This window comes from Protopterus annectens, chromosome 7.part0, assembly GCF_019279795.1.
Source record: "Protopterus annectens isolate FY-2018-M chromosome 7.part0, PAN1.0, whole genome shotgun sequence".
In the NCBI taxonomy this organism is placed as follows: Eukaryota; Metazoa; Chordata; order Ceratodontiformes; family Protopteridae; genus Protopterus; species Protopterus annectens.
Genome location: NC_056739.1, coordinates 1111516571 through 1111540912, shown reverse-complemented (window position 1 = coordinate 1111540912; position 24342 = coordinate 1111516571). Strand labels below are relative to the sequence as shown.

General features: G+C 40.6%; 1 protein-coding gene across 1 annotated transcript in view; it reads left to right on the top strand.

Moving 5' to 3' along the window:
* UACA (uveal autoantigen with coiled-coil domains and ankyrin repeats) overlaps positions 1-24342 on the top strand; it is an 845278-nt gene that overhangs the window by 564771 nt on the left and 256165 nt on the right. Inside the window, exon 12 of the mRNA XM_044077695.1 lies at positions 6742-6774. Within this exon, the coding sequence (XP_043933630.1) occupies positions 6742-6774 (33 nt within the window). The remainder of the gene's footprint in view (positions 1-6741; positions 6775-24342) is intronic.

Here is a 24342-nt window from a genome sequence, read left to right as displayed (position 1 = left end):
AAATACGAAAACCAACACAGCAGACCAAATTATAGAAAAACGACAACAGGAACCAGATCCAACTTTTTATTGCACTAAGCGCATTGGCCAATCCAGCCTTCAAAGAGTACATTTTTACATAAGAACATTCCCCTAATTAATATATATATATATATATATATATATATATATATATATATATATATCCCTTAATATCTAATTAATCAATGAAACAGTCAATAAAACAATTACATTTCCAATTGATTTCTGTATTCAACCCCCTTGGTGTCAAAGTATCAAATTTTAAAATACAGTTTCCTTATATAATACATTTTTAATTAATCTCTCATCTCATCATTAGGAAGTGACTGTGTGCGTGTGTGTGTGTGTGTGTGTGTGTGTGTGTGTGTGTGTGTGTGTGTGTGTGTGTGTGTGTGTGTGTGTGTGTGAAATCGGAAGAGTGAGAGGGATGTGTGAATGAATGCATGTATAAATGAGGAAGTGGCTGTGTGTGTGTGTGTGTGTGTGTGTGTGTGTGTGTGTGTGTGTGTGTGTGTGTGTGTGTGTGTGTGTGTGTGTGTGTGTGTGAATGAATGCAGGCATGAATGAGGAAGTGGCTGTTTGTGTGTGTGAATGAATGCAGGCATGAATGATGAAGTGGCTGACTTCCTCATTCATACCTGCATTCACTGACACACCGCTTTCACTCTGTCCCGATCACACACAGTCACTTCCTCATTCATACCTGCATTCATTCACACTGCTCTCCCAGTTTCACACCCACTTACGCATTCATTCATACATCCCTCTCACTCTCCCGATCTCACACATACACACAAAGCACAGCCACTTCCTCATTCATTCCTGCATTCATTTACACATTGCTCTCAGTCTCCCGATGTCGCACACATACAGACTCTTTTGCTTTCATGCAAGCATTCACTCACACACACAGACACACACACAAAGCATAACACAAAATCAAACATTTTAGTCATAGGCAATTCAGTTGTGAGACACACATATGTCCCTCTCATTAGGCGGGATAAGGAAAAAGTCACAGTCAGCTGTCTCTCAGGTGCCAGGGTCCAACACATCTCACACATACTAAACAGGCACTGTTATGACTCCATCATAGTCCATGTTGGTGTGAACGACTTGAGACTACCTCACTGCACTACATGAGAAGAGACATGACTGAGCTCTCTTGTGCATCTCAGGCATGTATGTCCCTTGCCTTAAGCAGCATTTTACCTTTGCCTAGGATGATACCTCAGTACAAACAAAAAATGGTTGACTTCAACAATTGTCTTAGTTTTTGGTGTCATTCAAAGGGGATCCAATATCTGTCAGCCTGGGATGACATAGTCGACAGACCTCAGTGCTTTGCCAGAGATGGTCTTCATCTGTTACACCTGGAATTTTTAGTTACTGGCTAAGGCACTTGTCACCCCCATAGTGCCTTTTTAAGCAGTGTCACAAGAACAAAATACCTGATGTAAAATTACCCTATAAAAACAATCTCGAAGTTATGTTAAACGTTAGCGGTCTAAACCAGAAGTTGCACTCACTGGAAGCAGTCCTCACCTTGGAAGATGCTGACATATGTGCAGTCACTGAGACCTGATTTAAGACTGCAGAGAGCACCCCAGCTATTCCAGTTTACATTTCCTTCCACACGTTTAGACCACAAACTGGAGGCATAAGAACTGAAGGTGGTGTGTCAATATTCATTAAAGGTAAATACACCTCTAGATTGGTTAAACAGCACTATTCCCTTGAATTAATAAAGGTGCAATTGACTGTAGGTAAGACCGCTCTTCAGGTCATTGCCAGCTATAGGACCCCCTCCATGAATCAAGACATCCAGTCAGCCTACTTGGATCTACTCAAGCAGTTAAGATCCAACCAAACACCCCGATTTTGGGTGACTTTAATTACCCATCTATTGGGTAAATTATATGTATTCTAACTTACTGCCCAAAGGTTCCTGGACTTCATTAACTTGAATGCCCCAGATCAGCTGGTCGACGCTCCCACAAGGGGCTCAAATATCCAGGATATGGTTGCCAACAACTTGGGGTACTGCTGCACCACCCCCAGTGTGTGGCTTTTCCTAATGAGATCTGACCACAGATCAGTCTTGCTATAAGTAACTGTAACACAAGAGCCCCCCCCTCCCTTAGTAACAACTAGACTAAAAAACTTCTACAAGGGCAATTTAGCCTCTTGCGTGACAGCGTAAATAGCTTCATAGCCCCTCCCCCACTGATGGAACAGACACCTCTGCTGAGTTGTGCACCAAATCTTTATACAAACACCTGTGCAATTGTATTGACTGCCTTACCTGAAAAACAAACCTGCCTGGTGGACAACTGCCATCAATAGGCTATACAGTAGGAGAAAGAAATTGCTGTCTGAGTAGGAAGGAGTGGTCTCAAAATTGGAAGCACTCCCTCCTCAACTTAAACAAGCGAATAAAACTCCTAGCAAAGTCCTCCAAAGCTAACTATGAATCCAAATTAGCTTCCCTAACTAAGGTTAAGCGCAAGGTATTCTTTAGTTAGATCCATAACCTCAAAGTTGAGGCCCAGATTTGTGCTTAACTTGCAGTTAATGGTGCTTACGTGTACAGAACCTGTGGGTATTGCAAAACTGCTGGCTGACAAGTAAAAACTTCACTCTACTGTCCCCCCCACATATACCCAAAGCATCCCTAACATCTGCCCCTCACCTAGTATCTCCGAGAAGCAGGTCTTAAATGCCCTTTCCAAGGCCAAAAACATAGCCTCTATGGGACCAGACAACATCCCAGATTGTGTTCTTCATGGGTTAAAACAGAAATTAGCATCACTATTGGACATGCTTTGTCCTAACGGAATGGAAAACAGTTACTGCCATCCCTTTACACAAAGGGGTGCTTCCACGGACCATAGGAACTATAGACCTATTAGCCTGAGCAGCCTTATGTACAAGGCCATGGAACGAATCATCATGGACCTTATTAAAGATATAGGAAATCCCCAAATGCTCGACCCCACCCAGTTTGGCTTTCTCAAGGGGGATCATATCTGTTAAACCTGGTGGACTTCGAGACGGTCACCAAAGCCCTAGATGAGTGTAAATCTGTGCATATGGCCTACCTAGACTTAGCCAAGGCATTTGAGACAATCCCCCTCTCAGGGATCATTGATAAACTTGCCCATCTGGGTTATCAACACATATATTGTCAGGTGGGTTGCAAACTGGCTCACTGATAGAGCTTGTACAGTCAAAATATGTAACTCCACCTCTTCCACAGATCTGTAGACAGTGGTGTTCCACATTGATCGGTTCTGGGACCCCTTCTGTTCGTAATCTACTTCTCCAAAGCACTGTGGCTGACAAAGTTTGCCGATGACTGCAAACTGGGAGTTAACATTGAAACCCCTAGCGATCACAACATCCTGCAAGAAGGCCTTATGCAGACTAATGACTGGTGCCAAAGTCACGGTCTTAAACTTAATGCATTAACATCCCCTTCGGCAAGGGTGCTGTTCCTGCAAGCTACCACATCAATAGCAATTTCCTAAGCACACATGGGTCTATATTATATGATCGAACTTCCAAACATTCGATCGTCATATGGTCAACACCATATGATCGAACTTTTAAAAGGTCAGTCATCTAATAAAAAAAATAAACTGCACAAATAACCTACCTGAACATTTTAAGCAGGGAGGCAAGCCCCCCTGCACCCCAGTGTGGGGGGCTGTGCTCCCCACATCCCCTGCTCTTTAAATATACCAACTCCAAGATCGCACTACAGTGCAGAAAAGGGAAATCTTCCCATTCCAAGCTGTACAGAGATCTCCGTTAAAACGTTCAAACTTTCAAACGTTCGATCATATGGTGTCAACCATATGAAACTCGCACTTTTGGAAGTTTGATCAACTAATATAGACCCAGCACACAGTCAGTGGTGAGAGATCTGTGCACACAGGTCGACCTCAACCTTAACTTCAGTCATCATGTCTCCACAGTGATAAGAAGGGTATTTTATATTCCTCATCTCATAAATAAGGGTATTGCCTCCAGAAAGAGAGTTTATACCCCCCCTTGTGTACTCATCAGGCCAATAATGGAGTACAATGCTCCCTTTGGTGTGTTCCTTTCCAAACGTTTGCAACAATTGGAGAGACCACAAAGGTTCCTTACAAAGAAACTTCAGAGTCTTATGCGGATAGACTGAAATCATTGTCACTTTACTCTTTGTTGTACAGACTGTTCAAAGGTGGTGTGTGCCTTGCATATAGAGCAATCTCTGACCCAGCTTTAGTAGAAGTGTTGCACATTCGCAAGTCAAATGGCACATGGGTCACTTGCTCAGATGACTTTAACCTGGTATGCGACATCAACAGAACTTGCTGGGGAGAGACATTTGTCTCAGAGGTTGCCCCACCTTTGGAACAGACTTCCTGTTCATGTTAAACAAAGCCCCTCGCCTATTTAAGCATAATTTGAACAATTACAGACTATATGTGTGTAAATGCGAGGGAGGGTAGAGGAATGGTGAGGATGCAGGGAGTAGAGTTGGTAAAGGTGGATGAGTTTAGGATCAACAGTTCAGAGTAATGGTGAATGTGGAAGAGAGGTGAAGAAGAGAGTACAGGCAGTGTGGAATGGGTTGAGAAGAGTGAATTGTGACAGACGGGTACCAGTAAGAGTGAAAGGGAAGGTCTACAAGAGGGTAGTGAGACCAGCTATGTTATATGGGTTGGAGACTGGCATTGACGAAAAGGCAAGAGTCAGAGCTGGATGTGGCAGAGTTAAAGATGTTAAGATTTGCACTGGGTGTGACTAGAGGTCAGCTCAGGTTGGACAGTTTGGAGACAAAGCAAGAGAGGCGAAATTGCGTTGGTTTGGACATGTGCTGAGGAGGGATGCTGGGTATATTGGGAAAAGGTTGCTAAGGATGGAGCTGCCAGGTAAGAGGAAAAGACGAAGGCCTAAGATAAGGTTTATGGATGTGGTGAGAGAGGACATGCAGGCGGTTGATTTGAAAGAGCATGATGCAGAGGACAGGAAGAAATGGAAACAGATTATCCGCTGTGGCGACCCCTAACGGGAACAGCCGAAAGAAGATGATGATGATAATTTGTTTGTTTATTTTGTTTTACATTTGTTTACCGGGAAAGTCAGACTGGATGCGCCTCCTTTTTCACCGTTGTCCTGGGGAGAAACGCTCCACATACACATTGAACATACAGAAATAGTGTAATACATAGTATGGAAAAGTGATGAGATACAAATTTAGGCTAACATAGTTATTACACGTTAAAATACAATTGAATAGGTTAAATTTGCAGGTTAGTGTCCAAAAATAAAAAGCATTACAATGCAGTAGAAACAAACTTTGTCACAGCCTCAAGTGAGTACTCATAATTACAACTATTACCAAATTGTTCACATTGAGAAGTCAGAGATATTATTTGTCCACATCAGTGAGTTAGTACTGAGAGAATGATTATTTACAGAGTGACAGAAAAGTAGGAATAGGCAGTCAGAGGTGGTGAAGTTAGACAAGTTGTAGGATGCCCAGAGGAAATACAAGATAGGAGACAGAGTGATTTTAGTCAGCGGTAAAGCAAGGACACAGCTATTTGTTTAGGAGCTGGGCTTTTAGAGTGTTTTTAAATTGTAATAAGGATGCAGTGGTAGTTATGTTATCTGGAAGTATTGAATGGATAACCAGAAATTCACCCCTGGGGTTCCACCTGTGTCCCTCTTGGACAGGGGGAATATGTGCTAATTTTAGTGTCTGCTTGAACCAGACACCCTTGGGAACACTGGTTGAACTTGGCTAGGCTTGTAAGGGCCCTTGGGCCATTAGCCCAGTAACCTCCTATTATCTAGCAAAAAGATGGAGTGTGTGAGTGAAAACCCAAGACCATCCGGGGCGACTCTAAAAAGGTAAGAAAGTGTCACTGAATCAAGACACGTGGCAACAGTTGATGTGACATCCCATGCCTATGTAGAAAATTGGTAACGGGGGGGGGGGATTATGACTAGTACTAGATTAGTACTTGGGCTAGGGGGTACTTCTAGCCCATTGTGTGATGATGTGGTTTGTGTTGAGGAGGTTGGCACAACTTAATTTCAGGATCCGTGGAGTAAAAAGATTGCCAAGCAGGTAACAGAAGGCAATGTCCCAGCAATTGTACTGCAGAGGATTCTCTCTCAGGTCAACTAATATGGTGAGTATATTTATCTTCTTACTGTTATAACTGTCTCTTAATTTTCTTAAGTGGCATTTTAATTACTTAGTGTGTAGCATTTTCTTTTTCCAAGTTTAAGTTTGGATAACTTGCTGCACCTTTCTTCAGTCTACTGTGGTTGATTTAAAATAACTTTTTTTTAACCTAGAGTTAGTGGTTTATGCTCTTGTGCATACTAATCTTCTTAAATTTTGTACATCTCTGCAGTACATTTTTTGTGACATTTTCTCTGAAGATTTTGACTTGGTATAGTTATCTGTAAAATGTTTCTAAATTCAGTTTCACCTTAATTGTAGCCCTGCCCCATGACAATCCGTCATGACTGTAAATCCAGTTTTCCATAATAATTTAATATCTGTAGTGGTCACTCTTCCTATATGCTTTCTGTAAACATTTATATGTCCAGTCTCTTACTCAATTAAGACATTAATGTAATTTAATTATTGAATGTATAGTTTTGTTTTTGTATTGCACTGTTACAACAAATATTTGAATTCATTTTCAGGAACGAATAGCTACTGATGGTTTACAGAAAGAGGTAAATATATATTTTGTATTTTTCTTGAGATTTTGCTTTGGAGGTCTGACTTTATATTCTTTAATTAGATTGGAGTGTATTATTCATCTCGGGAGTCTTTCAAAATGTTTTCTGCAGTGATGGACTAAGTTCTGAATTTGAGTACGTTTATTAGATACAAAATGAGTAGAAAAACATTACCTAGTTATATTAGACTGACATTTTATTGGAGTAAATGGTTTAACTCTTGTCTAAGGCATTTAAGTCCGTTCAGTTCATCAGTACCCTCAGAACAGTTAAGAGGCGTGCACAAGAAGTCATGCTAGTATGATGCCCTCTGAATGCAGATAAATATTTTTAGCTGTCCCACCCAATACATGAGAAGTATGTAAAAAAAAATAAACGCACAATTATAAACAAAAATTAAAAAAAATAAATTTCCCTGTGCAGTTGCAGTTGGATCCTAGATGACATCTAGAAAAAAATAAATCAAACTGTATAAAGGAAATATACCTGAAAAGCCTGAAGAGATGGTAAACAGCACAGCAGGGGCAGAGCTAAGTGCGTTTTCGGTTTGTTCATTAATTCATGTATGCATTTGTTCATTCATTCAGTTTGGTTACCAGGGTAGAACACTGATGTTCATCGTGTTACACTGCTGCAGTCATTACACTTGGGTTATCCTGCTGTCAGGTGGTTCCCCAGTCGGCTTGAGTTCCAAAGTATTGGTCCAGCATCGGGTGCTGTCGCCTCCTCCCTGACGTCAGTGCGACAGGGGTATATAAGATGCAGCCGACACTATTTTCTTCAGGCTTTCTTGCTGCGCAGTGCCCGAAGCAAAAGCAGTTTGCAAGGGCCCGTCGGCTGACTCCTGGGATTTTCATTCCGAATCCAGAACCGAAGTCTACTACAAAGTTAAGTACCCCGTTGGGGAAACTTTTTCTTGCCTCAGACCGATGTCAGTAAAAGTTAGTAACTGTATTTCTTGTGGGAAGCAAATACCTCATAAGGATTTCCATTCCTATTGTATCCCATGCCTAGGCCTAGAACACGACGTCACTGGTTGTCTGTTTTGTGCTAGGTTTAACAAGCACACTATTAAAACGTCAGTTTGATTTTGCCCGTCATTATTTTGGCAGAAAATTCAATTACACCATGCCGTCGGAACTTCAGACGACCGGAATACATAAAAAGCGCAAAGACAAGGACAGGCATCCGAGGCCCAAAACTGACGACGAGGCCTCTTCTAGGCCGGTCGCCGGTTTTCAGCGAGGCGCCTTCGTAGCCCCTGACGACTGCTTCTGCAGAACCACAGGCCACCTCCGACTCCCACGTGAAGCTGGCTGGGCCTTTGGACGCACAAGTTTTTCAGCCTACCGAAACTAACCCTTCAGAGGGAACCGAAGTAGCTGAGCAATCCACAGCTTCAGAGGGTATTTTCAGACCTACTCAGTTAAGCATTAAACCTCTGCTAAGTCTAAGCCTCCCTTAAAAACAAAGAAACAAATTCAGCATTCTCCAGGACAGGCCTCCATGCCTAAGAAACAAATGCTCAAAATGGCCGAAGACCTAATCACCCTGATCAGGGGGTTCCACCCCCCACCTGATAAAAGGCCCAGACAGGATGCAGACTATGAATCCTCCGACCAGGTGTCCATTTCCACAGATTCATCCTCAGACCTAGGATATTCTTTACCCCCTTATGCGGATTCTGATGCTGAGGAATCAATTCCATCAGCCTCTCTGCCTGAGGACTACTCCTTTGGAGAAACCTTACATACCATGAGGGAGCATTTCCATTGGGAAGGCCAGGGTTACTCAGAATCCAAGAAAAGGCTCAGAGACTTCCTTTTCTTACCTCAACACAGACCCCTTGCTATTCTGCCAGTGTTACATATTGTGGATGATGTGTATACTGAATTCAGCTTAAATCCTGACTCCTTACCTCAAGCCCCAGTTAAACCTGATAGATATTAGAGTCCCTGACTCTCACAAATTTCTGTATAAAAGTCCTGTTGCTGACCCTGAAACTATTTCTCAGGGACCCAACGGGATTAAGGCCTCATCAGCAAAAAACCCAGTTCCCTCTGACATAGATTCCAGAGCATTAGACAGATGGGGAAAGAAAGTATACACGTCTGCAACTTTAGCAATGAGAGCCTTAAATTGCCAGTTTCACATGCTAAAATATCAGCAATTTTTGATGACTCAGTTGAAACAAAATGCTTCCAGATTCAGATCCTCCTAATTTTAAAGAAATGCAGGATTTACTCCATATGGCTGAACAAGTGGGAAAACATACTTTGCAATGTAGTTTTGATTCCTTAGAGGCCTCCTGTAGAGCAGCAGTTACAGGCTCAGTCATTAGAATACATGCTTGGTTAAAAGAACATACCTTACCAGATCATGTTAAAGCAAAATTATTGGATGCACCTTTACAGCGGGATGTGTTATTTGGAGTTAAGGCAGAATAGGTGTTAAAGAAGATGGCGGATAAGGCAAAATCTATGCAAACAGTGAAGGATTTCTTACAGGTTCAGCCTCCTTGATTTAGCAGAAATTGGCCAACAAAGAATTGGTCCTTTCCAGTTACAGACAGACCTCAAAGGGGCAGATACAGACGTCCAAGAGGTAGAGGTCCACCACAAGGTCCTTACAGGCCTCGACAATGGGGTGCACCATGCCAGAAAGAAGGGAAAGACAGGCCCCAACTTTACAAAAAGCAGCCTCAATGACTTCCCACTACAGCTGCCAAACAGCTCTCTCTTGGCAGCCCCCTTAGGAGGAAAACTGGCACTTTTCTATCACAATTGGCATTGGATCACCAAAGACAAATGGGTTCTCAACATTGTATCTCAAGGTTACAGGTTCCACTTTCACACTCTGCCAAGGTTAAAAGGAATGCCGAATCTTCCACCAAATCAGTGGGCAGAGGCTCAGAAACAAATTACAGCACTCATGGACATGAGAGCTATTCAAAAGGTACCACCACAGGAGCAAGGACAAGGATTTTACTCAAGACTCTTTCTGGTTCCCAGAAAGGACAAAGTCTGGAGGCCCATTCTGGATCTTTCTTCTCTAAACACTTACCTGGATGTTCCGAAATTCAAAATGTTGACACTACAGCAGCTTCTTCCCATGCTGGGCACGAAAGCTTGGCTCGTGACCTTGGACCTCAAGGAGGCATACCTGCATGTCTCTATCAGACAAATCTGCAGAAGATACCTCATATTCATAGCTGGTTCAGTGCACTATCAATTCTCTGCACTGCCCTTTGGCTTATCTACTGCGCCCAGGGTTTTCACAAAGTGCCTGGCACCAGTAATTGCATTTTGCAGACAGAAAGGAATTCAAATTTATCCATACCTGGACGACTGCCTGATTCAAGCAGAGAGCAAGGACATTCTTCTAAAGCATCTGGCGTTTGTAAAAATGTTAAGTTGCCTAGGGTACACAGTAAACGAAAAGAAATCAAAACTAGTGCCTTCACAAGAGATAATATTCCTGGGTGCCAGCTTGAACACAACGGCCCAGATGGCTTATCTCATGCCAGACAAGCAAGGACAACTGACTCAATACTTTCAATTGATGGCAACAAAGACTCAACTTCCTGCAAGAAAAATTCTGCAGGCCTTGGGTTACATGGCATCTTGCATACTACTAATTCCATATGTCAGACTGCATATGAGGAAACTACAATGGTACCTAAAGAGTGTATGGGTCTCAACACTGTCAAAGTTTGGAAACAGTTATACCACTAATTCCTTGCCTTCAACAGGAGTTTCGATGGTGGGCTCAAGCTTGTCACCTCAACAAGGGACAGCCTTTTATTCAACCTACAGCCAGGCAAACACCGACAACAGATGCATCGGATTACGCCTGGGGAGCACACATGGCAGGAAAATGTATTCAGGGCGAGTGGCCCGTAGAACAAAGGCATCTTCACATCAATCAAAAAGAGATGCTAGCTGTACAAAATGCCCTTATAGCTTTCAAGGACGTGCTGCATCCAGGACAACTATTACTAAAGACAGGCAACATCACAGTTATGTGGTACATAAACAAGCAAGGGGGCACACGCTCCTACCCCCTCTGCAGACAAGCCATGACCTTGTTGAACACACAAGCCATGACCTTGTGGAACACAGCTCTAGACTACCAAGTTCATCTGCAAGCACAATTCCTGCCAGGAGAGAAAAACACACTGGCAGACGACTTAAGCAGAAACATCATGGATCCCCACGAATGGGAATTGAATCCACAAATATTCAGAATGATAACACAAAAATGGTGAAGCCCAGACATAGATCTGTTTGCATCCCCAATGAACTGCCAGCTACAGAAATTCTGCACAAGGAGTTACCATCCACAAGCATGGAAAGTGGATGCCCTCTCATTCAGCTGGAAAAACCTGCAAGTATACGCTTTCCCACCTCTACCTCTCCTTCCAAAGGTACTCCTAAAAGCCAGGCAAGAAGAACCAAAGATGATCCTGATTGCACCAGAGTGGCCACACCAGCACTGATACCCAATCTTAAAGAACTTAGCCCAAGAACCACCCTGGATTTAGCCTCAAATCCCTCATTTGCTGACTCAGCACAACAATCATATATTTCACAGCCAGCTAAAGACCTTAAACCTAGCTGCATGGAAAATTCCTTAGTCAAGCAAGCAGTGCCTCTCTCCAAAGCTGTTGTGGATGTCATTCTGGAGGCCAGAAGGCCTAGTACTAGGAAAGCCTATTCGGATAAATGGAAGAGATTCTGTGCCTGGAACCAGGCTCACAGGCTTGACCCTCTTGTCCCAAACATTCCTCAGATTCTACAATATTTAACTGAGATGCTGGACAAGGGCCTCTCCTTTTCATCCATCAAGATCCATGCCTCTGCCATTTCTGCTCATTACAACACGGATACACCGATTTTCTCTAATCCTTTGCTCAAACAGTACCTCAGAGAGGCTAAAAACACAAGACCGTCCCGTAGAGCACCTACTCCAACTTGGGACCTCAACTTTGTTTTGGAAAAATTAACTTTACCTCCTTTTGAGCCAGCTAACACAGCAGAATTAAAATATATCTCTTGAAAAACTGCTCTGCTACTGGCAATAAAATCAGCACGAAGAGTTTCAGAATTACAGGCACTAACGGCAGTGGAACCTTTCCTCATTTTCCACCAGGACAGGGTGTCTTTAAGAACTAACCCTACATTTATGCCAAAGGTGGTATCAAGTGTGGCTCTAAACCAAACAATTCACTTGTCAACTTTTTATCCAAAACCACAGAATAAAGGGGAGAGATTACTGCATTCTTTGGACATTCACAGACAGTTACGCTTCTACTTGGACAAAACCAAAGCTTTCAGAAAATCTGAGCAATTATTGGTAGCATATGCTGCAGGAGCACAGGGAAAAGCCATTTCAAAACAGACTATTTCTAAATGGATAGGACATTGTATACGTTTCTGCTATACACACCATGGGAAACGTGTACCTAGCAGCATCAGATCTCACTCCACCAGGGCAACAGCCACTTCAACTGCCTACCTCAGAGGAGTACCTACCAAGGATATTTTGGAAGCAGCAACATGGAGTTCTGTGCATACCTTCACCAAACATTACCATTTGCCTTTATACTCCAAATCCAGAGCTGGCTTAGCCACTGCTGTGCTGCAGGGCCTTATAGCCACCCTACCTCAGCTTTGGGATTCCACCCAAGTGTAATGACTGCAGCAGTGTAACACGATGAACATAGTACAGTTTTGTACCTACCATAAATGTAGATGCTCGAGTGTAAACACTGCTTCAGTCCAGGTTACCCTCCCTCCTTCCCCTCTTACTGGCTGGTACGTGCCTATGTCTTCTACCCTTTCCTACCTATGGGGAGTATTTGCTGGTAACTGAAAATTGTTGTTTGCTTTTCTTATGTATACTTTACTAGCAATTTGAATTGCCTACCTATTTGGGGGCACCTGACATCTGGGGCAAGAAAAACTGAAGAAAATAGTGTCTGCTACATCCAGGGACGTCGGGAGGCATACTTACTGTACTGATTTCAGTACAATTTCTTTAGAAGAGGGGGTAGCTTTTTTTTTTTTTTTTTTAAAAAAAAAAAAAAACCTACGTACATACTTTTTTTTTTTTTTTTAAACAGTGTTGGCTCCTTTAAGTAACGTACCAGCCAGTCGGAAGTGAGCTCACGTCATGTCCGGCTGGCTGCGAGCGGGAAATGTGCAGTAGTGAGTGAGTGGAAGACGATCACACATGGATTATCGTTGCGAGCGGGAAATGAGGATGTAGTAAGTGTGAAGGCAATCGGAAATAGATTATTGGGAATAGATTATCAGGTAAGGTGTGTATGTAACAAAAATACCTAGGACTTAACGTAAGCTTGCTTCTTAATTTTATAAACCACACAACCAATATTACTGCCAAAGTTTACTACTGACAACAGCTGTACTGTCGTATCATCATCAACCTCTTTACTCCTGCCTCCAGCAAAGCCATAGATAAAGGTGTTCTAATCTCAAAACGTAAATATGCTTTATTCCTACTGTCCATGCATAAAACCTATAACTGTCACAAACTACAGCCGACTGAAGTAAAAATCTGTGAGTTTGCACTCCTTGCTAGCCAAAATACACATTACAACCATGTATAGACAAAATGTACTGTCTCCCTTTTGCTACACTTCTACTAAGTACCCCTTATTTTCAAAATACTTCAATGAGATTATTTTCTGCAGCTCAGAAGAAAACTCTCTCTAAGAGAGCAAAACTACTCACTTAGAATTGACCAAGATGACATTCTCAGACTACCCAGGCCTAGATTCAAACAAGCCATAGGGAAAAAGTATTTTCCAGAACAGGTCTTGCTCTCTGGAATAATCTCCCAAATGATGTTAAACTTAACAATATCCTGGAAACTTTTAAGAAATCCCTGAAAGAACACAAGGAACTGGCTAGCTGTGCCCTCCATATATTTAAAGACTTGCAGCACTGCTCAGTGTAAATATGTGCATTTTGAGACTAGATATTATGAATATAGTGTACATAATAAAGCTTGACAAACTAAATACTAACTACAGTCATGACTGTAACATATTAACTATATCATTAAGTATAACCCCCTCTGCATTTATTAATATGCACTTTATGTATAAATCTTTGAATTACCCTCAGCATTAATCAATATTTACTACTTACTTTTATATGTATGTATGAACATACACTTCTATATTATTCTAAGTATGTACTTTTCTAATGCAATGTTGACTAACCTGAAGAATTATGTAGTTTTAACTATTGTTAATCAGACAGTGATTATTTTTATTAATGTTGTTGACTGTATTTCCATAGGGTGTTTCTTTATATTTTATAGCATTACTTTACAAAATGTGATTTGGCAAGGGCAGACAGATGTGTGTAAGGTGTGTGTGTGTGTGTGTGAGACAGTAACTGATAGTGCTTTTCTATCTCCTCTTTAGCAAACTGTCGCTGATTTTGAATCTCAATATTAAAGTGGTTATTATACATAATTTCATTAACTTGCTAACAGTCAAGCATCTGAGGTATACAGTTCTGAATAAAGTTGTGTGGCTATGTTTCTGTGTGCTCATGCATGTGCATGATGCCTCTTAACTGCACCTGTTGTTGTTGAATATCTTTGATTGTCTCATGTTTTGTCCTCTCTTCATACAATTTGAGGTTTTCTAACAGTCACTCAATAATGACATGACAGTTATTTGAGTTTCAGATTCTAAATACCTCAGAAAATGCATACTAATGCAAAACCCTATTATTCTAGCAACTTTCTAAGGATATAACATCATTACTTATAATCTGTACCTGACTTTGGTCTTTGCTCCCTATTTTTTTGGGGCTTTATCCAAGATTTTAGAGCTAAGAAATTGAAGCTACAGTATGTCTCACAACAGTGACTAAAAATATTACTGAGGCCAGTAAGTATATGCTTATTCATTTATTTGATCGTGTGTGTGCAAATGCCCCCACATAATACACCTGCTTGGCTACAGGTGTTCAGGCTCAAACCCTGTACCTTTGCTTCAGGGTAAGAAGAGCCTAAAGTCCCTAACCACCACCTTTTCTGAACTTTGTTCAGATTTGCTTTTCTAACAGTTGTGAGCTATGGTGAGAAGTGAGAACTGAAGTTGTATTTCCCCCGTTATTGTTTTTGTTGTTTGTCCAGGTTTTTTGTGCTAAGGTGTGAAGTGAGAACTGAATTTGTATTCCCTCATTATCGGCTTTGTTTGTCCAGGTTTTTTGTGCTAAGAAGTTGAGAGCTATATAAATGATAGCCATTAAGTTTGTCTTCCTATTTTTCTAACTGCTGATTTAGCATAGTGGTATGTTGCACTGACTGTAGTGCATATGGTTTTGGGTTCAAGACATGCATGGTGATAACACAGCATTTTATTTTAGCAACTTTCCAAAATGATACAAGCAATGTTTAAAATGTGTCCCTGGTTTCTGGGCTTTTGTCCCCCCCCCCCCAATAAATGTTGGCTTTTTCCAGATTTCTTGTGCTGCAAAGTTCAGAGATACAGCTGAGTGTCGACATTTTACAAGGAGCTGAGAGCTGCAGGGGAACTAAAGTTTAGTGCAGCTTATGCTGAACAACAGGTAGTGTACTTGCTCTTGATGCAGAAGGCTGTGGGTTCTTCTCCCACAGTAAGTAGATGCATTGCTGATACTGTACTGTGTTGTAAAGGGGGGTGGAAGCTGTAGTCTGTTTTGGCGAAGATATCTAGTAGTAAGTATGAACCTGTTATCAGTTTGCCATCCATTCCCTATTGCAATATTACTAGCGTATCATTGTTTTTAATGCAACATAGGCAATTTATTCCTCAAGGGCAACAGGCACTTTATTTGTAGATGAAAACATGAAATATAAAGTTGTTTGCTAGCAGCAGCCCCTTCATTAGTTACAGATGTCTTTAATGTGGAATTATGTAGATGGCTTTTACTAGTTCAGAGATTGTGCATATTTACTGATACTGGTAGACTGTAGAAGTTTGAGTGGACTTTTATGATGGAAATGTTATGAATTGGGCTGTTTTGTCATTATTGGTGCATGTATTTAGTTTCATTGGTTACTGGAAAAATGTTCAAAACAATAAATTTAAAACTAACAACTATACTGTATTGTACAAGGAATATAATTTAATACAATCAGGAAGGTGTATCAAAGAGCACGTGTATGTTTCATGTGCAAGGGGGCTATGATTTGAAAACAGCCCAAAGTTCATCTTAATCTGCCACTGACAAAAATGTATTTTCTTTGAATGTGGGTTTCAATGCTGTTTCAATGAATGTGAGTTTCAAGGGCAGAGAAGTTTTAATGCTAAGTCTAGTTTCATTGTGAGACTGCATTGCTTTGTTTACCAGATATTTATTGGTGTTTGTGCTGTAAAATGCAAAATAAAACTTTTCTGGCAAATCATTTAGGAATGAAGTCACTAAATAATGACCGACGTTAAGTTTCAGACGTCATAATCTTCAGAAAAATGCATGCTAAATCAAGACCTGATATTCTGTCAACTGTCTTAAGTTTGTACAAGATAAATTTTTAGTACTGTTTGTATGTTCCCCCAATATATTTGGCCTTGTCCAGATTTCCTGCATTAAGAGGTTGAGAGGTTTATAGAATTAGGAATATCCAAACCTCTCAACTGTCCCCAATTTTGGCTCAAAATGTTGCTCTCCCCCCAATAATCTCTGCAAAATAGCAATTTTGGAAGAAAACTTGGAGGGTTTACTTTTATAAATAACTGTAATGATCAGAGTTATAATGATCAGAGTTATACATTACTTTTATTTCAGAAATGCATGTAGATTCTCTAAGTTTGCCAGCTGCTCAAGTTAACTGTGCTAATATTAAAATGGTGTCCCTCCTTTGACAGGTTCCCAGCTGTATTGTCTGGCAATTTTATATTTTTGCATCACATTTTTGGTCCGTTTTTCATAAAATTGTGGTTTTCTGGCAAATTAGTGGCAAATCATTAAAGACTGAAGTTAGAAAATAATGGCAGACATTTGAGTTTCAGATTTCATACCTTTCAGAAAATTTTTACTAATGCAAGACCTACTACTATTATCTTTCTAAGTTTATAAGAGCAATATTTAAAAAAAAATGTCCTTATTTTTGGGCCTTTGCCTCAGTTTTATTTATGAGTTTGTTGCTCTAAGAGGTTGAAAGGTATTGCAGTGTGTGTGTGTGGTAGGTAGGTAGGTAGCATACCTCTCAACTGTCCAGATTTTGCAGAATGTCCAGATTTTTGCACCATATTTTTGTCTGTTCCTCATAAATTTTGTGATTTTCTAGAAAATCATTGAAGGCTGAAGTTGCTAAATAATGACAGACATTTGAGTTTCAGACTCATGTCCTTTAGAAAAATTCATACTAGCACAAATCCTGTTATTCTAGCAACTTTCTCATACCAGTACAAATCCTGTTATTCTATCAACTTTCTAAGTTCACAAGAGCATTATTTAATATCTCTCCCTGTTTATTTTAGGCTTTCTCCATATTTCTTGCGCTAAGAGGTATGTAGGGGTTTGTGTGTGAATGAAGCCACCCTAGTTAGGGATAGCAGGTGGTTAGTAATTTACACAAGCTCAAAACCTGTACCTTAGTTACAGAAAACAAAAGCATGAATCCTCTACCCCAACTACCATGCTGCATTTTTCAAAGAACTGACTTTCAGGTTCATTTTCAATTCAAGGAACCGAGTTTGAGTGAATCTATATTATATTACTGAAGAGGCATTACAGCGAATGCCTCTTCATCAACACTAAAAGAGCGAACCGTGAATTACAAGAATGGCCGTAGCTTGGCTGGGGATGGGGGTAGCAGTTTGAGAGCTGTGAGTACAAATTTGAAAATCCTAGCTAGGCTACATCTTATATACCCCTGTCACACTGACGTCAGGGAGGAGGCGACAGCAACCGACGCCGGACCAAGACTTTGGAACTCAGGCCGACTGGGGAACCGCCTGACGGCAGGATAACCCGAGTGTAATGACTGCAGCAGTGTTTACACTCTACATTTATGGTAGGTACAAAACTGTACTATCCAAATGGACCTTTTCAGTCTCAGTCTGAGGAGATCTAAATGGCAGTAGACATGAAAATTAACCATACAAGCAGAAAATGTTATTGAAGATAATATTGAATCAGTAATGGTGATAACGTACACTGTATAGAGGACAATAGGAAGAGATTGTTTAGGTTAAGGGATGGTAGATGAGGGTGAAGTAGTGAAGGGATAGAGCACAAAGTGTAAAAGCTAGCAAAAGTAAGATAAGGGCACACAGCCATTAACTGTGTACAATATATACATTGTGGAAGAGATGTTGCATATTAGTGTAGTGAAATAATATGAGGAAGGTAAAGGTGCCTCACTGGTGAAAAAGAGAGTAGAGGGTTAGGTGATGTATCCAGAGGGAAGGCATTTGCACACCAACTGTGACGTGAAGCTGAGCATGAAGTGATTATTATGAGGTGAAGTGTCTAAGATTACTGGGTAGGAATTCCCAGAGGTTGGGGCCTAGGATGGAGAAGGCATATATAGTGAAATTAAGTCTGGTTTTGGGATATTAAATAAGTGAACTCGAGAGTTTAAGACTTAAATTATAAATGGAGGGGCCATATGAAGAGGGAGGCAAGGGAAAGACAGGAGTGTTCTTTAAGGAGCTTGTAGAGTCTGGATCAAAGAAGCAGGTTGGCACTAATTTGGATGGTTGGAGAAGCTTTTCTTGGATGCTGCTCTAACCAGGTGCACTCCATATTCAACTCTGCTAGCAGAATGCCTTTATGGCCTTTTTGGTTGGTCTGGAGAGAGAAGAAATTTTATAGGACCGAAAGATAAAGGAATTTATTTTGTAGCACATTTCTTCTAGGTGAAGGTGAAAGTTTGGTGTGGGATCAAGCCACGTCCTACGGTATTTGAAACACCAATCAAAATGTAAACTGGCTACACAAAAAAAGATTGATGTGTTCACTGAAGTTTTCAAGATTAATGGCACTTTGTAGGACTGTAGAAAGTATAACAAGAGCTTAGGAGGACTAGAAGAAGCAATTAGTAGACACTCAGATGAACTGAGATGAAAAGAAGATGAGGCAAAGAAAAAATGGATGAATACGAAATCTAGTAAGACATTTTGACTGAAAGGTTAACAGACCTTGAAGATAGGCCTAGGAGAAAGTCCATTTTAATATAAGAAGGGAAAATATAAATTGGTTAATTATTGACTAGAAAAATAAAATACAATAAAATACAATAACAGTTAATGTATGTTGGCTCAGGGGAAAAGATCAAACAGGGGTGATTTTGAGGTTAGTAGTCTACAGACAGACAAGTAGTAATGTAACTTAAAACTTGATATAAGATATGAAAGTAAGGAAGGTAAATGGACAGAAGCAGAATTGTATTTATTTGTGGGGTGTGTGAGAAGGAGGAAGAGTAAGAGTTTAGGAAATTAGTGCAGTATGAGGAGGAGTGATAAGGTACAAAAGATTGGGAAGCAAAGTGGCCGTAAGAGCTGGAGAAACGTAATCTGAGTAAAGAGGCATCTTTGGCATAGGAGCTATTTAAGCAAAAGCATGGGGGGGGGCCACATAACTAGCTGTTTTACACAACAATATCAAACATTGTTTTTTCTAGATGGAGCTAGAACATTTGTAGTAGAAGAGGTAAGTAGCTTAAAAACGAGATGGAAGTCAGGATAGAATAAAAAAATTGCAGTTGTATAGCTAAAGTTAATAACATGAAAAGGGACAGCAAGAGAATGCTGTTAAAGCCATTCCCAGTCTTCAAAAAGAATCTAGAAGAAAGGCAACAAACAAAAATGAGGCACAAGATGAACAGCAAATAGCCAAATTGCAAGAGCTTGATTCAGCAGAAGAGTAACTGTAGAGAGTAAAATACTGTCTGAGAATAATTTTGATTTTAAGAACATTCTACTTGTGTTATTTTGTTTGATACATAAGGAGAATGTTTGCTTAATTTAGCTGTAACTAATTGATCAAAGCCTAGAAGATTGCAATGTTAAACATGCTTAATAAACTCAGATGTGGTTTTGTGGTCATTTGAGAGCATTTTCATTCACAGAAAATAGTGAATAAAGGTGTTCTGTGTGTTTGGGTAAATGAGAGGAGTTGGCAGGAAAAATATGGCAGTCCAGTCAGTTTTAAGTAGGACTCTCTCCTAACTTCACCCTGGAGTGTCACAGCTCATTAGCATGCACAGTACATACTGTTTTGACTGCTGATGGACAGTCGAAGGTTCATTGATTTTATACCAGGCTGCTATTCCAGGGGGCCATTAGTTGCCTGGCCTCAAGATTTCAAATTGTAGGTACTCATTGACATGAGTAATTTATACTTGGTTTAGTTCCTTTTCAATGGAGGCTTGAAGGGACAGAGCTAGAGTGTATTTACAATTGCCCATCCATTAATCCACTTTATGCTTAAAAAGGATTAGGGAGCTGTTTACCTTACAGCCAAAGAAAGTCTATTCCATAAAAGAAGCTTCTCTGTGTTTTCCCGGAAGTTAAGCTCTGAGTGGGTGTTTAAGGGTAATGGTAGTTTTGTGGGTGTTCAGGAGATCTCATAGGATTGTATTTGTTGAGACTTTGTTGGCTAGAAGAGATATCCTCTTTACAGTCTGTAGGAAGCAGAAAAAGTGAGTGATTTAAGGAGGCCTAGGTAGCTCAAGGGAAGACATGCCCTTGATTGTCTTAGTGAGAAAATGCAGAGGTCTTTCAAGCTGGGTCATATGTTTAGACAAGCACAAATGAGCCATTATACTTTTAATATGCCTGATGAGGGAAAAGTAATGATTAATGATAACTTCCTTAGAGCTGGAATAGATAAACACTGGTGATTAGTCTGGCTTGGTAAAATGATTTTTAACTCTAGTAGGTGCTTGGTGATCAAATGGTAGCTGTCAACAAAAGTATTTGGGTCCCTAATAGCTGAGACAACTTTCAAAGGATGTCATCCATGTGGTAGATGCATGGATGTCCAGTTTTGCCAAAGGACAAAATGCTGCATTTCTTGACATTAATTTTAGGCCATGGTCCAGGCACCACTTATTGTTGCATGCTAGAAGCTAGAAAATAGAAGTCAGGTGGGGAGTTAATGACTGTTCCAAGAGTAACAGTCATCTGCAAACTTGGTCAGCCAAAGACCCCTGATGTCAGCCTTGATATCGGAGAAGTAAATACCAAAGAAAAGTGGTACTAGGACCTTGACTGCTGTAGGACACTGTCTTCTTTTGGCTTTTCCCTGTTGGGGGTTGCCACAGCAGAACTTCGGTCTGCTAATGATTGGAAGATTTTTACGGTGCCGAGTTGCCAGCCCAGCCTTCAACGAAGGCACACCCATTCACGCATGTCTTTCGAACGCCACTCGACCGCGGGGAGGACATGCAGACTCCACACAGAAGGCGCTCCAGCCGAGAATCAAACAGGAGAACCTCTTGCTTTGAGGCGACAACACTACCGCTGCACCACCACCGCGGGCACTGCTGGTAATATCTCTTTCCAAAGTGAGTGTGCCTCCCATGGTAGTAGGTTGGAATCTGTCAGCCAGTTTGATATTCAGCAAGTAAAGTAGGAGTTTAGATTTACTTTGATTAGCTTACAGATATCAGAATGTGGGATAGGATCAGAGAGGCCTTGGCAATGGTCCAGATAGGCATTCTGAATTAATTTGTTAGTGTGTAATGCATCAGTGACTTGCTTGAAGAAGCCTATCTGGTTCAGGAGGCAGGATCTTCCTTTAACAAACCCAGTCTGTCTTGAGTCCCTGGTTTGCAAGCTGTCTTTGTCTTCGTTAATAAGTTTCATAATGATGCATTCTGTCATTTTGCAGATCCCATTAAAGCTGTCTAGGCTCTGGAAAGAGAAGTGCATTGAAGTAAAGTTAAATGCTGCACTACAAGAGATACTAACCCAGATATTCAGTAGGCAAGCAGAACTGACAAAAAATATACTATTTGCTTTGCTGGAATTGGCATTGGATAAACCAATGTATCACAAGAGACTAATGAGCCTTCTGTTAACTACAAATAAAAATAAGTCACGGAGAAGCATGGACAAAGGCTTTATTCAAAAATGAACACAACTGAGCGCTTTCGTCTTGTAATAAGGCTTCTTCAGAGTGATGAAAGGGAAAACCACTGCAACATAGATGCATCTAGCTTATTACAATGCACCAATCTAAATACAATTAACCACCATCTTCTTCTTTCGATAATTAACCACCATAGTAACTGTAATTCCCTACTCTAAATACACTAACTTTATTCTGTAATCACACAATATAATGGACACAGTAATAATGAGGCATAAAATACCAGTATAAATAAAACTGGCCAAAACTGCTTCTTTAGAAAGAATAATAATGAAGAAAAACTTTGGCAGCTGTAATTTTTAATAAACTATAAATAGAAACACTGTCATTAATGCTAGGCAAGAGAGTAGCATTAAATAACTCTTAATTATACAAAGCCACATCTAAATCTCCACTTAAAGATGACACAAAAAAAATAAGTGAATGTTGGTAGCCCTAAGTTGTCAAATATTTTTGGTATACCCACGATACATAAGGATGCTCACTATCCTTTCCTTAGGCTTATTGTTTCTTCAAAGGGCTGTAAGTCTGAGCCCTTGTCTAAATATGTGGATTTCAAATGTAAGTCTGTATTTGAGGTGGAAAAGCATATTTTAAAGGACTCTTAGAATTTATTGGAGAATTTGAAGTCCCTGGATTTTCGGATAGTCTTATGTTTATTATGGTTAATGCGACTGATCTTTTTACGGTGATCCCCCATGATATTGGTGTGGATTGGTTTTCGAAATATTTATATAAATTTTGCACACTACCCGTCGTGGAAATCTACTGCCTTACAGCTCTGTTTGAGCTTGTTCTGTCTTTTCTCCAATTTGAAGGAGAATATTTTCACCAGGTTTCAGGTGTAGCCATGGGGGGGGGGTGCCCCCTTGTATGCTAATATTGTACTTGCAATGAGGGAGAAGACTTGTCTGTTCACGCCTGAATTTTTGGTTTTTACTCATGGCTATTACAGATACCTGGATGATGTGTTGATTTTGTGGAAAATAGAGTAGGGAACAATGGGATTATTTTTACAATTTATGGGGTGAGTTCTAATTTTTTGAAGTTTACATATACTGTCTACGCTAATTCTGTTAACTATCTCGATTTAACTATAGTCAAAAATGCTTCCAAGTGTTGCTTTACCCCTCCATTTTTAGAAAAGAAACGTTTGCCAACACCCATTTGCATTTTGGTAGTTGCTATCCCTGTTTTCAGAAAAGATCTGTAGTAAAAAGAGACATGGTGAGACTATTGAGGTTAGTATCTGATGATGGTGTATTTTTTTGAAGAACTACAATATCTGATTTGCCTTTTTTGGATAAGGGTTACCCCATTCATTTTTAAATATAAAAGCTGAAATATGACACAGGAATGATTGTGGGTTTTTTTTTTTTTTTTTATAACACATTTTGAGAAGATGGATCAACATGTCGTCTGATACTTGCTGTTACTTGTAAAATAATTTTAATTGTATTGATAATAATATAGTTTCTTTTGTTATTCTGTATAGTAATGCAACACATTTATATGTAGATGTATTTAAAAAGTTTTGGAATATAGTATTCCGTGAGGATTTGAAAACAGAATTGGGGGAGTTTCCCACTATTTATTCCAAAGGGAGTAATTTGAAGGGCATTTTTGAATTGGGGACACTTAGTCATGTGGAGTTGCAGCCTAATGCAGATGTTATAAGGTATATAGGTTCATCCATGCAGGACCATATGCTGCTGATGTTCATCGTGTTACGCTGCTGCTGTCATCACACTTGGGTTATCCTGCCGTCAGGCGGTCCCGCAGTCGGCCGGAATTCCAAAGTCTTTGTCCGGCGTCAGTTGCTGTCGCTTCTTCCCTGACGTCAGAGTGCCAGGGGTATATCAGAGGCATCCAACGCCATTTTCCCCAGTCTTTCTTGCCACGCGGTGCCCGAAGCAGAAGCAGTTCGCAAGTGCCGGTCGGCCGACACCTGAGATTTTCTAATAGCGTTTCAGTCCGAAGTCTTCAAAGCTAAGTACCCTGTTGGGGAACCTTTTCTTGCCTCAGTCCGATGTCAGAAAAAGTTAACAATTGCATTTCTTTTGGGAAGCAAATACCTCATAAGGATTTTCATTCTTTTTGCATACCTTGCCTAGGCCGAGACCACAACGTCACTGGTTGTCGGTTTTCTGCTAGGTTCAGTAAGTGAACTATAAAGCGATGCTTTGATTTCGCACAACACTACATCGGTAGAAAATTTAATTACACTATGCTGTCTGAGCAACCCACTACCAGCATGCATAAAAAAACACAAAGATAGACAGGCAGCCTAGATCCAAGCCAAACTCCAGGGCCTCGACTGGGCCGGTCGCCGGTTCTCCGGTTTTCATTGAGGCGCCTATGCAGCCCCTGGCTACCGCTGCATTGGATCCCCAGACCGCTTCGGATCCCCCAGCAGAGAGTTCTAAGCTGACGC